At 45.8% G+C, this 16,431-nt stretch overlaps 1 protein-coding gene across 3 annotated transcripts in view; it reads left to right on the top strand.

Annotated features, from left to right (window-relative positions):
• Window positions 1-16,431, top strand: part of LOC116983323 (semaphorin-3E-like) — a 144,438-nt gene that overhangs the window by 110,935 nt on the left and 17,072 nt on the right. For 2 of the 3 annotated variants that reach the window (XM_033037029.1, XM_033037031.1), the window contains 5 exons: window positions 3,674-3,816; window positions 6,310-6,424; window positions 10,163-10,232; window positions 13,221-13,365; window positions 14,736-14,967. In XM_033037029.1, coding sequence (XP_032892920.1) covers window positions 3,674-3,816; window positions 6,310-6,424; window positions 10,163-10,232; window positions 13,221-13,365; window positions 14,736-14,967 — 705 coding nt within the window. Of the gene's footprint in view, window positions 1-93; window positions 211-3,673; window positions 3,817-6,309; window positions 6,425-10,162; window positions 10,233-13,220; window positions 13,366-14,735; window positions 14,968-16,431 lie in introns of all 3 variants that reach the window. The other variant, XM_033037030.1, reaches the window with a different exon arrangement.

Below are 16,431 nucleotides of genomic sequence, written 5' to 3' on the forward strand. Positions count from 1 at the left end.
GAGAGAGGGACAGACAGATAGCTATTGATTAGCCAATGCTGGGAAGGTTTGCAGAGATTGACTCTCTGGATTGTGCTTTGCTCCAATCTTCAGGTGGTGAGCTTTACTCGGGCCTGACTGCTGACTTCCTGGGGAGGGACCCCGTCATCTTCCGCAGCCTGGGGTCTCGCTCTGCCATGAGGACTGAGCTGGACCAGCGTCTGTTGCAAGGTAACCGACACAGACGTCTACAGTGATCTCCATGATGCATGCGGCACATACTGTAAGTCCATATGATGCAACGCTACTGTTGATTGATCGATTGATTGATCGATTGATCAATAGATAGATTGATTGACAGATTGATTGATCCATGACCAATTGATTCATCGCTGACCGATTGATTGAAAGATAGATACAACATAAAAACAGGCCCATCAGCCCACCAAGTCCATGCAGACTGTCGATCACCAGTTCACACTAGATCTATGTTATCCCATTTTCTCATCTACTCCCTACACACTAGGAGAATTTGCAGAGGGCCGATTAGCCTACAAACCTGCACATCGTTGGGATGTGGGAGGAAACTGGAGCACCCGGAGGCATTCACGTGGTTACATAGAAACATAGAAACATAGAAATTAGGTGCAGGAGTAGGCCATTCGGCCCTTCGAGCCTGCACCGCCATTCAATATGATCATGGCTGATCATCCAACTCAGTATCCCGTACCTGCCTTCTCTCCATACCCTCTGATCCCCTTAGCCACAAGGGCCACATCTAACTCCCTCTTAAATATAGCCAATGAACTGGCCTCGACTACCCTCTGTGGCAGGGAGTTCCAGAGATTCACCACTCTCTGTGTGAAAAAAGTTCTTCTCATCTCGGTTTTAAAGGATTTCCCCCTTATCCTTAAGCTGTGACCCCTTGTCCTGGACTTCCCCAACATCGGGAGCAATCTTCCTGCATCTAGCCTGTCCAACCCCTTAAGAATTTTGTAAGTTTCTATAAGATCTCCTCTCAATCTCCTAAATTCTAGAGAGTATAAACCAAGTCTATCCAGTCTTTCTTCATAAGACAGTCCTGACATCCCAGGAATCAGTCTGGCGAACCTTCTCTGCACTCCCTCTATGGCAATAATGTCCTTCCTCAGATTTGGAGACCAAAACTGTACGCAATACTCCAGGTGTGGTCTCACCAAGACCCTGTACAACTGCAGTAGAACCTCCCTGCTCCTATACTCAAATCCTTTTGCTATGAAAGCTAACATACCATTCGCTTTCTTCACTGCCTGCTGCACCTGCATGCCCACTTTCAATGACTGGTGTACCATGACACCCAGGTCTCGCTGCATCTCCCCTTTTCCTAGTCGGCCACATTACAGGGAGAATGTGCAAGCTCCACACACACAGACAGCACCCGAGGTCAGGATCGAACCCAGGTCTCTGGCGATGTGAAGCAGTTGTGCCACTGTGCCGCGTAACTATAAAATAAAAACATGCAGGACAGTGTTCAGAATTGAATCGAAAGTGTCCTTCACACCATGCAATATAAGGTGTGCTCGGACCCGATACGATGTTAGGGGGGGAAATTTGCCAGGTGCTACAATATGTAATGTGAAGTTACCCAAAAATAAAAATCGAAGGCGCACAAAATACTCAGCAGGTCAAGAAGCATCTGTGGAAAAAGAAACGCGTTTAGCACTTAAGATTGATGATCTTTCGTCAGAACTGGGAAATTTAGAAAAAAATATGTCGTTGGTCAAAGGGAAGAGCGGAGAGGGGAGAGATCTACGACAGAGTGGAGCAGCAAAGACTGAGCTGTCACCCCATTCCTGCTCAGTTGTTGTATGTTGTATCCTGCATCAAAACTCTGCCAGTGAAGTTGACGGAACCATCTTTTGGGCACGGAGTAAAGAAGGCACCCTAAAACTGTTATTGTGCGTGGCACTAATGCCCAGAGTTGAATTTCTAGACTTGGTCCATGTCAAATTCAGGGTAGAGAAAATTAAGCAATTTACACCCCAATAGTTTAGTTTTGTTTATTATTAGTTTAGTCTTATTGTCAATGGTACCGAGATACAGCGAAAAGCTTTTTTGTTGCATGCTATGCTGTCTGTGAAATGACTATACATAATTACAATCAAGCCATCCACAGTGTACAGATACAGGATAAAGCGAATAATGTTTAATGCAAGATAAAGTCCTGTAAAGTCGATTAAAGATAGACCGATGGTCTTCTATGAGGTAGATGGGAGGTCAGGACCGCTCTCTAGTTGGTGATAGGATGGTTCAGTTGCCTGCTATCAGCTGGGAAGAAGCTGTCGCTGAATCTGGAGATATGCATGTTCACACTTCTGTACCTCTTGCTTGATGGGAGAGGGGAGAGGAGGGAGTCACCAGGGTGGGACTGGTCCTTGATTATTCTGGTGGTCTTGCTGAGGCAGCGTGAAGTGTAGATGAAGTCAATGGAAGCGAGGTTGGTTTCTGTGATGGTCTGGGCTGTATCCACCGGTCTCTGAACTTTGAAATTCTGCAACTCTCTCTAGAAATGGAGGAGGGAGGTACTGTGGTGACACTTTCTCTGGACATTTAAGACAGCTCAGAGTCTTGGAGGTGGAGGTGGACTCTTAACTTGAAACACTTAACACTTGTATGTGGTGTTTGGAAATGGGTTGTGTGCTAGATTTGTTGAGTTCTGAAGGATCTCTGATAACTGGAGAATGGAGAATGGGTAGTCAGTGTGTTCTCAATTAGTTTAGTTTAGTTTATTGTCACGTATACTGAAGCACGGTAAAAAGCATTTTTTCGTTTAGTTTAGTTTAGTACAGTATAGTTCCATGTATTGTCACGTGTCCCAAGGTACAGTGAAAAGCGATTTTGTTGGGTGCTAACCAGTCAGCGAAAAAACTATACATGATTACAATTGAACCTTCCACAGTGCACATGGTAAAAGGAATAGCGTTTAGTGCAAAATAAAGTCCTGTAAAGTCAATTAAAGATAGTCCGAGGTTCTTCAATTAGGTAGATAGTAGGTCGGGATTGCTCTCTAGTTGGTGATAGGATGGTTCAGTTCCCTGATAACAGCAGAGTAGAAACTGTCCCTGAATCTGGAGGTGTGTGTTTTCACACTTCTGTACCTCTTGCCTGATGGGAGAGAGGAGAAGGAGTGACTGGGGTGAATCTCATTCTTGGTTATGCTGGTGGTCTTTCAATAATCTAACAATAACTAAACTAACCTAAACTAATTGAGACTACACTGATTACCGATTCTCCATTTTCCAGTATGCAGAGGTCCTTCAGAACAAATCTAGCACGCATTCCATTTCCAAACACCACTTACTAGTGTTAATTACTAGAGTCCACCTCCACCTCCAAGACTCCGAGCTGCCTGAAATGTCCAGGGAGAGTGTCGCCACTTCTGGTGCCAGCAGGAAACAGTATCTCCCTCCTCCATTAGCAGAGAGAAATGCAAATTGCAAATTGCAGAGAGTTGAGGATGCAGCCCAGACCATCCCACAAACCAACCTCCCCTCCTCTACATTTCACGCTGCCTCGGCAAGTCTACCAGCATAATCGAGGACCAGTCTTACGCTGGTCACTCCCTCTTCTCCCCTCTCCGGTCAGGCAAGTGGTGCAAACGTGTGAATGTCCCTCCTCCACCATCTCAGTGTTCTTGTTCCTCCATCTTTCGCAGATCCCAAGTTCGTGGCGGCTCACCTCATCCCGGACAACATTGACCGCGACAACGACAAGGTCTACTTCTTCTTCACCGAGAAAGCGATGGAGTCAGAGGGAAAAGCGCGAGCCATATACAGCCGGATCGGGCGCATTTGTGCAGTAAGTTGGAGACTGAAGGGCAGAAAGGTGGAATCATAGAGAGATGCTGAGAAATTCTCCAGAGATGCTGCCTGACCCACTGAGTTTCGCCAGCATTTTGTGTCCATCTGGTATAAACCAGCACCTGCAGTTCTTTTTTAATCAAATGTTTAAAAGACGTTTGGACAGGTACATGGATAGGAAAGATTTAGAAGAATATGGGTCAAATGTGGGGAGATGGGTCTAGCGCAGATGGGACATCTTGGTTGGCGGTGAACCTGTTTTCAAGTTGTATGAGAAACACAAGCAACGAGATCTGGTGAAGGGTCTTTGACTTGAAACATTTACTCTGTGAACCATCCTATCGCCAACTAGAGAGGGGTCCTCACCCCCCATCCACCCTGTTGGAGACCCTTGGACTAACTTTAATTGGACTTTACTGGACTTTATCGTGCACTAAATGTTATCCCCTTTATGTTGTATCTGTGGACCAAAGATCTTAGAGCGGATCTTTGCTGTGGACGGTTTGATTTTAATCATATATAGTATTTTTGCTGACTGGATAACACGCAACAAAAAACTTTGCACTGTACCTCAGTGCAGGTGACAATAATATACTAAACTAATCTAAACTAAATCAAATTAAATTAAACTAATATAATTTAATCTAAACTAAACTAAACTAAACTAAACTAAACTAATCTAATCTAAACTAAACTAAACTAAACTAATCTAATCTAAACTAAACTAAACTAAACTAATCTAATCTAAACTAAACTGAACTGAACTAAACTGATCTAAACTAAACTAAACTTAATTAAAGCTAAACTAAGCTAGGTTAAACTAAACTGAACAATGCTAACTGATCTCACTGCATATTCTGGTTTTATTTCAGATTTCCAGCATCAAAGGTTGTGTTTTTGATTTTTACAAGCAAAAATGTATCTCACATTCCCTAAATCACCCCACCCCGGCAGACAGCTTCCCCACTCCTCTGGCGTCCCTTCTTCCAATAATCTTTGCCAGATGTTTATTGTTTATTGCACTTGTCCATTTGTTATTTAAGGTTCAAGTCTGAAGATGATTAAATTCTTCTTGCAGCCAATGTTGTCATAGCTGCAAAGGCACGGACAAACGGTGCGACCAAACTCAAGGGTCACATTTTCAATGCAGGAAATACTTCGGTAGATGTCAGGAAGCTTTTTATGAATTTGACAAGAGTCATTTTGCTTTTAATGTAATTTTCGTTTGTCCGAATGTGGATTCTTATTTAACAGGTTTGACGGGGTTATTCCTTTCATGGGATTTTCCAGGAAGCTAGTGATTATTTTCTCCAGCTCCTAAACCATTCCCTCAATGAATGTTAGGAGCTTTCTTGCTGTCCCACTACTTGGAAGCGTGCGAAAGAGCTTTTTTCCGGAGTCTTCTGCTATACCTTGGTGTGCATCTGAGCTTTTCCTTTTATTTATGTCTTGGAGTCCAGGGAAAAGGTAGCAACTTGCAAAGTCAGACTCATAGAGTCATACGGCGTGGAAACAGGCCCTTCGACCCAACTTGCCCATGCCGACCGACATGCCCCAAGTACACTAGTCCCACCTGCCTGCATTTGGTCAATATCCCTCTAATCCTGCTCTGTCCATGTTCCTGTCAAATGTTTATTTTATGTTGCGATAGTCCCTGCCTCAACTACCTCGTCTAACAGCTCGTTCCATACACCCACCACCAATGTGTGAAAAAGTTACTCCTCAGGTTCCTATTAAATTTTCCCTCCTCTTCGCTACATAAAATTTTCCCCCCTTATCAAGTCCTCTAGTTCTTGCTCCCCCAACCATTAGTTAAATTACCTTCGATTGTTCCAACTGCTCAAGGGGTCCTTTGGACCTGGATTTTTATGACATTTTCAGAACTAATGAAAGTCATTGGGTTTCACTTATTTATTTTGCTGGTGGCCGCTGGTCGGTTGGCTGAAGGGCCTGTTTCCATGCTACACCTTTAAAATAAAAATTAAATTAATCAAACTAATTTAAATCAGATTGGAGATAGACACAAAATGCTGGAGTATCGCAGCGCGATGGGCATCACCTCTGGAGAATAGGTAAAAGGTGACTTTTCGTGTCGAGGCCCTTCTTCAGACTGAGAGTCTGGGGAGAGGGACACTGGAGGTATGAGCAGGTGCAGAGCAAATCACAGCCGGCACCAATGATTTGGGAAAGGTGGAGCCCACAATGGTCCATTGTTAGCTGTGGACAAGGCAACAACGAAGGGATACGGACAGTGAATCTAGCAGGATGACCAGGGTGGGGGTGGGATGGAGAGAGAGAGAGGGAATGCAAGGGTTACTTGAAATTATGGAAATCAATATTCATCCCGCTGGGTTGTGAGCTGCCCAAGCGAAATATGAGATGCTGTTCCTCCAATTTGCGTGTGGCCTCACTCTGACAGTGGATGCTGTTTTATTGGTTGGTGTCAGAGGTCACGAACCATGGCTGAGATGTTTCTGATGGTCTCTTTCAGAATGACGCTGGAGGCCAGAGAGCGCTGGTGAACAAATGGAGCACATTCATCAAAGCCAGGCTGATTTGTTCTGTCCCAGGACCTGACGGAATCGACACCCACTTCGACGAGCTTGGTGAGTACACGCTTCGACTTTATTACCGTGCGGATAATGGGAGTCGTTTGTTTTTCCCCTAACGAGGAGTTTTTATCAAATTAATCACAAATACAGAGTAGTGAAAAAATCAAGACTGCCATTGGAACAACAACTAACCAATTATCAAATTATAATGTTGTCAAGTCAAGTCAAGTCAAGTCAAGTCAAGTCAAGTCTATTTGTCACATACACATACGAGATGTGCAGTGAAATGAAAGTGGCAATGCTCGCGGACTTTTGTGCAAAAGACAAACAACCAAACAAATTATAGACACAATCATACCACACATATTCTTTTACATAATAAATAATGAAGGGAAGAACGTTCAGTAGAGTTAGTCCCTGGTGAGATTGGCATTTACAGTCCGAATGGCCTCTGGGAAGAAACTCCTTCTCAACCTCTCCGTTCTCACCGCATGGCAACGGAGGCGTTTGCCTGACCGTAGCAGCTGGAACAGTCCGTTGCAGGGGTGGAAGGGGTCTCCCATGATTTTTTTTGCTCTGGAGTTGCACCTCCTGATGTATAGTTCCTGCAGGGGGGCGAGTGAAGTTCCCATAGTGCGTTCGGCCGAACGCACTACTCTCTGCAGAGCCTTCTTGTCCTTGGCAGAGCAATTCCCAAACCAGATGGTAATATTTCCGGACAAGATGCTTTCCACTGCCGCTGCGTAGAAGCACTGGAGGATCCTTGGAGACACTCTGAATTTCCTCAATTGCTTGAGGTGGTAAAGGCGCTGCCTTGCCTTACTCACGAGTGCTGAGGCGTGTGATGCCCATGTCATATCCTCGGAGATGTGGACTCCCAGATATTTAAAACAGTTCACCCTATCCACAGGATCCCCATTTATCCTCAATGGAGTGTACGTCCTCGGATGATGTGCCCTCCTAAAGTCCATGATCAGCTCCTTCGTTTTTTTGATGTTCAAGAGGAGGCTGTTATCCTGGCACCAAAGTGCTAGATCAGCCACCTCCTCCCGGTAGGCCTTCTCGTCGTCGTCTGAGATCAGGCCCACCACCACAGTGTCATCAGCAAACTTAATAATGGAGTTGGAGCTGAACCTAGTCACACAGTCATGTGTGTACAGGGAGTACAATAGGGGGCTGAGGATGCAACCCTGGGGCGATCCAGTGCTCAGGGTGAGGGACTTCAATGTATTCCCTCCCATCTTGACTACCTGGGGCCTGGCGGTGAGAAAGTCCAGGACCCAGGCACACAGGGAGGTGTTGAGCCCCAATTCCATTAGCTTCCCGGCCAGTCTGGTGGGGACTATTATGTCAACCTTGTCCACAATGCACTTGGCCTCCCGCGGCAACCAGCATTCACGGAAGGTCTCCAGAGTCCCCGTGGTCATCGCTTGCTCCATCTCCAGGGACGGAGGCCTAGAAGAGGGGGCAGGCAGTCGACTCTGGCAGAACCCTCGAATGCCCGCTGCCTGGACCAGCAAATGGCCATTTTGGCCAGGCCCAAGACAAACCGACAGGGAGATCCGCCCCCACCCACCCCCCACCCGACCGTCCCTCCCCCCTCTGTGACCAAAGATCAGAAGCATGGGCTGAAGTGCAGCCAAAACTTGAGGAGCAGCCCATTCAGGGATTAGGAATGGGAACAGAGGGAGAGGGAGGGATAGATCAGCCATGATTGAATGGCGGAGTCAACTTGACGGGCCAAATAGCCTAATTCTGCTCCAATTACTTATGATCTTATGATCTTATGATCTTATGGAACACAATGTCTGTGGTGAACATGATGCCAAGTTACACTAATCTCTTCTGCCTGCATATGATCCATATCTCTGCATATCGATGTCTGAAGAAGGATCCTGACCCAAAACGTCACCTATCCACATTCTCCAGGGATGCTGCCTGGCCCACTGCGTTGTTCCAGCACTATATGTCTTTTTTTGTAAACCAGCATCTGCAGTTTCTTGTATCCACATGCTGTCTATATATCTCCCTCCAGCAACACCCCTGGCAGTGTGTTCCACTGAATCACTTAAAAAAAAAACCTTCCCAGCACATCTGAGGGTGGCACAGTGGTGCAATGGCAGAGTGGCCGCCTTGCAGTGCTAGAGACCTGAGTTTGATTCTAACTACGGGTTCTCTCTGTACGGAGTTTGTACGTTCTCCTTGTGACCGCGAGGGTTTTCTCCGGGTGCTCCGGTTTCCTTCAACGCTCCAAAGACGTACAGGTTTGTAGGTTAATTGGCTCCGGTAAAATTTGTGAATTGTCCCTAGTGTGTAGTCTAGTGCTAGTGTACGGGGAGATATCTGGTCGGTGCGGATTCGGTGGGACGAAAGGCCTGTTCCCGCGCTATCTCCTCTGTTTTGGGTAAGGACCCTTCCTCAGACACTTTTAGATAGTCACATGGATATGCAGAGAAATGGATCATTTGCAGGCAGGAGAGATTAGTTTGTGGATATCAGGGCCTGTCAAGTCTAAAATCTCCTTTAAACTTTGCCCCGTTCACCTTAAAGCGATGCCCTCTTGTTTAGAATGGCCCTTGGAAACAGCTTCATACTTCCCCTGATCTGGCTCATAACAATCAGGTTATCCCCTTCTTATTGCCTTGATTTTGAACCCTTGGTTTTGAGAAGTGACCTTGTACATAAGCCTCTAGCCTCCATCCCAGGAATCTAACCCTCATAGAAACATAGAAACATAGAAACATAGAAATTAGGTGCAGGAGTAGGCCATTCGGCCCTTCGAGCCTGCACCACCATTCAATATGATCATGGCTTATCATCCAACTCAGTATCCCGTACCTGCCTTCTCTCCATACCCTCTGATCCCCTTAGCCACAAGGGCCACATCTAACTCCCTCTTAAATATAGCCAATGAACTGGCCTCGACTACCCTCTGTGGCAGAGAGTTCCAGAGATTCACCATTCGCTTTCTTCACTGCCTGCTGCACCTGCATGCCTACTTTCAATGACTGGTGTACCATGACACCCAGGTCTCGCTGCATCTCCCCTTTTCCTAGTCGAACACCATTTATATAGTCGGCCATCATAAACCGTCTTTGGGCACGCTAGAGGCAGGAAACATGTTCCCGATGTTGGGGGAGTCCAGAACCAGGGACCACAGTTTAAGAATAAGGAGTAAGCCATTTAGAACGGAGACGAGGAAACACTTTTTCTCACAGAGAGTGGTGAGTCTGTGTAATTTTCTGCCTCATATGGCGGTGGAGGCAGGTTCTCTGGATGCTTTCAAGAGAGAGCTAGATAGGGCTCTTAAAAATAGCAGTCAGGGGATATGGGGAGAAGGCAAGAACGGGGTACTGATTGGGGATGATCAGCCATGATCACATTGAATGGCGGTGCTGGCTCGAAGGGCCGAATGGCCTACTCCTGCACCTATTGTTTATTGTCTATTGCCTATTGCCTGCAGATTTTCCATGGGGCCATTCTGAAACACTATCTCAGCCCCTCTCTCAACGGAGCTGAGAGAGCAAGTCTCAGTTAGAATGCTAACTTCAGAGAACAGATTCACCCAATGGTTCAAAATTTCATAACTTCTAGGAGCAGAATTAGGCCATTCGGCCCATCAAGTCGACTCCACCATTCAATTATGAGTGACCTATCTTTCCCTCTCAACCCCCCATTCTCCTACCTTCGTCCCATAACCTCTGACACCCGTACTAATCAAGGATTAAGAATCTGTCAGTCTCCTATGGACTACATTGTAACATTGCACCTGTCTGGTCTTCTGTGTCACAGAGGATGTCTTTGTCCTAAGGACCAAGGATGAGAAGAATCCTGAAATCTATGCTATCTTTAGCACAATAAGGTAAGAAGCCATTTTAGTTATTGCCAAATTAGTAGGCAATGGTGGACAGAGATGCAGTGGGGGTGATGGGCACATCCATACTACACTTTAATGGGGCCCATCACAGTCACAGGCATCCCAAATTGTTGTCCATTCACTCTGAAGTTGTTCACTCCTTTGTTGTTCATACTTACAATGTGGGTTTGAGGATGATGAATGACTGTTAAAACACAAAGTACTTGTGCCGCAACACCAGGCTAAGTGCTCAACCAGGAAAACCAAGCCCAATGCCAAAGTGGTATCTCCACTACCTATAGACACTTATGTGACAGGACAATCACTAGCTCCATATTCTGTAATTAGCTATCTACATAGTAACAAACATGCAAGCTAAATGTTTAACCAAGACACCCAATCCCAGTGCCACGTGAGAATCTAAGGTGCCTTTTACACGGTTAAACTATAGGACAATAAAAACTAGCCATTGAACAATAACAATAATAGAACAATAGAACAATAAGAGGAGATCTCAAAGAAACCTTTAACATTCTAACCAAACTAGACAAACCAGATGATCCCAACAGCTGGGAAGTCCAGAACCATGTGTCGCAGCTTTGGGACCTGGGTGGATGGTATTTAGACATCAGGCAGGGTAGCTTTAGAGACACAGCGTGAAAACAGGTCCTTCAGTCCACCAAGTCCGCGCCGACCAACAATCACCCCATACACTAGCGCTATCCTACACACTAGGGACAATTTACAATTCACAGAAGCTAACTAATCTACAAACCTGGAGTGTGGGAGGAAACTGGAGCACCTGGAGAAAACCCCACACGATCTCGGGGAGAACGTACAAATTCTGTCCAGACATCACCAGTAGTCAGGATCCAACCCAGGTCTCTGGCTCTGTAAGGCAGCATCTCGTCCACTGTCTCACTCTGCCACCTATATTCCAGATACAAGCCCACATTAGTAGATTCAAGATTCAAGATTGAAGAGAGTTTATTGTCATGTGTTCCTGGTATGACAATGAAATTCTTGCTTTGCTTCAGCACAACAGAACATAGTAGGCATGACTACAGAACAGATCAGTGTGTCCATATACCATAGTATACAATCCTAACAATACTCTTGTAAATATGACAGAGACACGCGCATGTAGGGTTAGTGTACATGGGTGATTGAGATAGTCGGCGTGGACGGTGGTGTAGAGCCTCTTTCCATGCTGTATGTCTCCATGTCACCAAGCAGCTACTAGTATCAGCATCGGTCACTTCAACTTTCATGCTATCTATAATTAGGAGTGAGAATTAAGTTTACTAGTTTGTTTAACAAAAGCAAGGAAAGCAGATATTTTAGTGATATGGCCCTAGATGAAGCAATGTCACTCTTTGTGATCATAGTGCAACATACAATAGAAGAGGAAGAAGGATCTCGGCCTGAAACGTCTCCCATTCCTTCTCTCCACCGATGCTGCCTGTCCCGCTGAGTTACTCCAGCATTTTGTGTCTATCCGGTTGAAACCAGCATCTGTAGTTCCTTCCTGTTCAATAGCAATGGTTGTTACCGCTGGCTGTTGGTCTTTGCTGTGTTTGCTGACATGATAGCCTACTATGTTCTGTGTGGGGAATTGAAGAATGCAGTTGAACAGAGGGATCTGGGAATAACTGTGCACAGTTCCCTGAAAGTGGAATCTCATGTAGATAGGGTGGTAAAGAAAGCTTTTGGTGTGCTGGCCTTTATAAATCAGAGCATTGAGTATAGAAGTTGGGATGTAATGTTAAAATTGTACAAGGCATTGGTGAGGCCAATTCTGGAGTATGGGGTACAATTTTGGTCGCCTAATTATAGGAAGGATGTCAACAAAATAGAGAGAGTACAGAGGAGATTTACTAGAATGTTGCCTGGGTTTCAGCAACTAAGTTACAGAGAAAGGTTGAACAAGTTAGGGCTTTATTCTTTGGAGCGCAGAAGGTTAAGGGGGGACTTGATAGAGGTCTTTAAAATGATGAGAGGGATAGACAGAGTTGACGTGGATATGTTTTTCCCACTGAGAGTAGGGAAGATTCAAACAAGGGCACATGACTTGAGAATTAAGGGACAGAAGTTTAGGGGTAACATGAGGGGGAACTTCTTTACTCAGAGAGTGGTGGCTGTGTGGAATGAGCTTCCAGGGAAGGTGGTGGAGGCAGGTTCGTTTTTATCATTTAAAAATAAATTGGATAGTTATATGGACGGGAAAGGAATGGAGGGTTATGGTCTGAGCGCAGGTATATGGGACTAGGGGAGAATACGTGTTCGGCACGGACTAGAAGGGTCGAGATGGCCTGTTTCCGTGCTGTAATTGTTATATTGTTATATGGTTATATGGTGTGCTAAGCAAAGCAAGAATTTCATTGTCCTATTAGGGACACATGACAATAAACGAACTTGAACTTGAACTTGAGATCATAGAACAGCACAGCACATGGGCAGGCCAGTTGGCCCACAATGTCCCACTATCTGTGCTGAATCTGATGCCAAAACCAACTTTTATCCATAGCCCTTCATTCCCTGCATATCCATATGCCTATCCCAAATGGTCTTAAATGCCTCCACCACCACCTCTAGCTGCCCTCTATCTTCAATCGGACTTTACTGGACTTTAGCTTGCATTAAACATTATCCCCTTCATCATGTGGATGGCTTGATTGTAATCATGTATAATCTTTCTACTGACTGGATAGCGCGCAACAAAAATATTTTCACTGTACCTCAGTACACGTGACAATAACAAACTAAACTAGAAAGTTCAACATGCAAGAAAGCTCCTATTTCCTATCTTCTTAAGACCAGATCTTGCTTTAACATGCCATGTGGGAGACGGCAACTATGGCTATGCAACACTCCTCAGCAAGGCACTGAAGGAGCAACACCAGTTTCTGTGTGGAGTTGGAATAGTATAACTTGTATTGCAAAACGATCTTCCACCAACATTTGACTTTGTTAATGCTCTCCATATTATTTCAGCAACGTATTCCAAGGCTACGCTGTTTGTGTGTATCATATGGCTGACATCCGAGAAGTCTTCAATGGACCTTACGCACACAGGGAAGGGCCTGATTATCAATGGACGGCCTTTGAGGGCAAAGTGCCCTATCCAAGACCTGGGTCTGTGAGTAACTTTGGATGGAAATATTACTCACTAATAATAATAATAATACATTTTATTTTTGGGCGCCTTTCAAGAGTCTCAAGGACACCTTACAAAAATTTAGCAGGTAGAGGAAAAACATGTAAGGGGAATGAAATAAATAGTAGAGACATGACTAGTACACAAAGTAAAGACAGAATTCAATACAAAACACAATATGAGGCAATTAATGCACAGATGAAAAGGGAGGGGGACGTGGGGCTAAGGATAGGCAGAGGTGAAGAGATGGGTCTTGAGGCGGGACTGGAAGATGGTGAAGGACACGGAATTGCGGATCAGTTGGGGGAGGGAGTTCCAGAGCCTGGGAGCTGCCCTGGAGAAGGCTCTGTCCCCAAAACTACGGAGGTTGGACTTGTGGATGGAGAGGAGACCGGCTGATGTGGATCTGAGGGACCGTGAGGGTTGGTAGGGGGAGAGGAGGTCAGTGAGATATGGGGGGGCCAGATGGTGGAGGGCTTTGTAGGTGAGGATCAGGATTTTGTAGTTGATCCGGTGGGAGATGGGAAGCCAGTGAAGTTGTTTGAGGACTGGAGTGATGTGATGCCAGGATTTGGTGTGGGTGATGAGTCAGGCGGCTGCGTTCTGGACAAGTTGGAGTCGGTTGATGTAGGTGGAGCCGATGCCAAGGAGAAGTGAGTTGCAGTAGTCCAGTCGGGAGGAGATGAAGGCATGGATGAGTCTTTCAGCAGCGGGAGGTGTGAGAGAGGGTCTGAGCTTGGCGATGTTGCGGAGATGAAAGAATTACTGATTCTCTGTGCTTCAGGGTGCGACACAGTGGCACAGTGGTAGAGTTGCTGCCTTACAGTGCCAGAGACCCAGGCCCGATCCTGACTACGGGTGCCATCTGTACAGAGTTTATACGTTCTCTCTGTGACCACGTGGGTTTTCTCCGAGTGCTCCGGTTTCCTCCCACATTCTAAAGACATACAGGTTTGTAGGTAAATTGTCCCTAGTGTGTGGGATAGAGCTAGTGTTTGGGTTGATCGCTGGTCGATGCGGACTCAGTGGAACGAAAAGGCACATTTCCACGCTGTATCTCTAAAGCCTAAATCTCCATGTCAGCCCTGCACACTCACACTATCCTACACACTAGGGACAATTTACAATTTTACCAAAGCCAGTTAGTCTACAAACCTGTACGTCTGAAACTGGAGAACCCAGAGAAAACGCACGCGGAAATGAGGAGAATGTACAAACTCTGTACAAACAGCACCAGCAATCAAGATCAAAGCCAGGTCTCTGGCGCTGTAAGACAGCAACTTGACTGCTGTGCCACCGTGCTGCCCTAGTACTTCCTTCCAATGCTTTTTGTTCGTGCTCTCGTCCTACAGTGCCCCAGTAAGATAACCACCCAGCCCAGTCGCCGAAACACCAGTACCAAGGACTACCCAGACGATGTCCTGCACTTTGCCCGGAGCCACCCACTGATGTACCATTCTGTGTATCCAATCAACCAGCACCCTGTGCTCATCAAGACCAACGTCCAGTACAAGATGACCCAGATAGTCGTGGACAGAGTGGAGGCAGAGGATGGGCAGTACGATGTCATGTTCATTGGGACAGGTAGGTTACGTACCACTTGGATTAGGCTTTGCTCAGCCAACATTTTTAGGGGAGAGATTGATAGATTCTCAATTCGTACGGGTGTCAGGGGCTATGGGGAGAAGGCAGGAGAACGGGATTAGGAGGAAGAGATAGATCAGCCATGATTGAACGGCAGGGTAGACTTGATGGGTTGAATGGTCTAATTCTGCTCCTATTACTTCTGACCTTATGAAGTTATAATGAGTTTAGTTTTGTCAAAAGTCATTGTATGTAAAGTATCATATGTCCCATACAGAAAAATTAAATTCTTACTTGCAGCAGCGCAACACAATATGTAAACATAATATTCTATAAAGAATATAATAAACAAGAAAAAATAAGTTCAGTATATATCTGTATTACTTAAACTCTTCGTCTTGCTTGTGTGTATGTATATGTGTGTGGGTGTGTGTGTCATCTGGGCACAATTGGGTTAATTCTTATTTTCTTCCAAATGCTAGGCCACAGCCTTCCCATTTTCACACATTCTACTCACTTTTTCCCCGTGGGGGCGATAAACAGCTTCTTGTTGCATTTCCACTTATAATTCTGAACTTTTTGATCCTTGAAATTTAAAAAACAGCCCAAACTCAACCAGTTTTGAGAAAAAAAACGACTGATGTCACAATGCCTCTCACAGTGCACCAATCACAATGGGCTCTCAAGCTGGCTACCAACTGCCACAGTGACATGACAATGGGACGTTGCTCCTCCCCTCCCCCTCCCTCTTCCCTTCCCTCTCCCCTCTCCTCTCCCCTTTCCTCTCCCCTTTCCTCTCCCCTTTCCTCTCCCCTTTCCTCTCCCCTTTCCTCTCCCCTTTCCTCTCCCCTTTCCTCTCCCCTTTCCTCTCCCCTTTCCTCTCACCTCCCCTCACCTATGTGTGTTTTTAAATCTTCACAGAAAAACTATGCGGTAACGATAAAATATTTACATGTTCCGGTTGACATTTTTCCCATCGAGTCCAAAATCACCTAATCTGAAAATGTTATGCTTTATTTCTCGACATTACTGAAAATGTTTAAAAATATCAAAAGGCTTTGAATTTTAACGAGCAGCTCTCGCTGATGACATCACAATGGGTCTGATCGGATCCATCTTGGCTCCGTCACACGCACAATCTTCCACGCCCTCCCCCTCCCGTTATTCAAAAGACGCAGAATGAACGAGCCCGGAGATGAGCGGCCGAACTTGCGGACTTCGGTCCTCGGGTCAACGCCCGCCCGCGTGTGTCGCCAGGTGCTGATATGCATATGTGTGTGTGTGTGTGTGTGTGTGTGTGAGCGAGAGGGACAAGGAGGATCTCCATATGTTTGTATTGCCCCTAGGCGCTCTTTTACCTTCAACCCCAATCCTTCCCCTCTCTTCCCACTCCCCTCTCCTCCCCTCCGGTCTCCTCCCTTCCACTCTCCTCCCCTCCGCGATCTTCCCCTCCCCTTTTTCTCT

The sequence above is a fragment of the Amblyraja radiata genome, chromosome 18, assembly GCF_010909765.2.
Source record: "Amblyraja radiata isolate CabotCenter1 chromosome 18, sAmbRad1.1.pri, whole genome shotgun sequence".
NCBI classification, from domain to species: Eukaryota; Metazoa; Chordata; class Chondrichthyes; order Rajiformes; family Rajidae; genus Amblyraja; species Amblyraja radiata.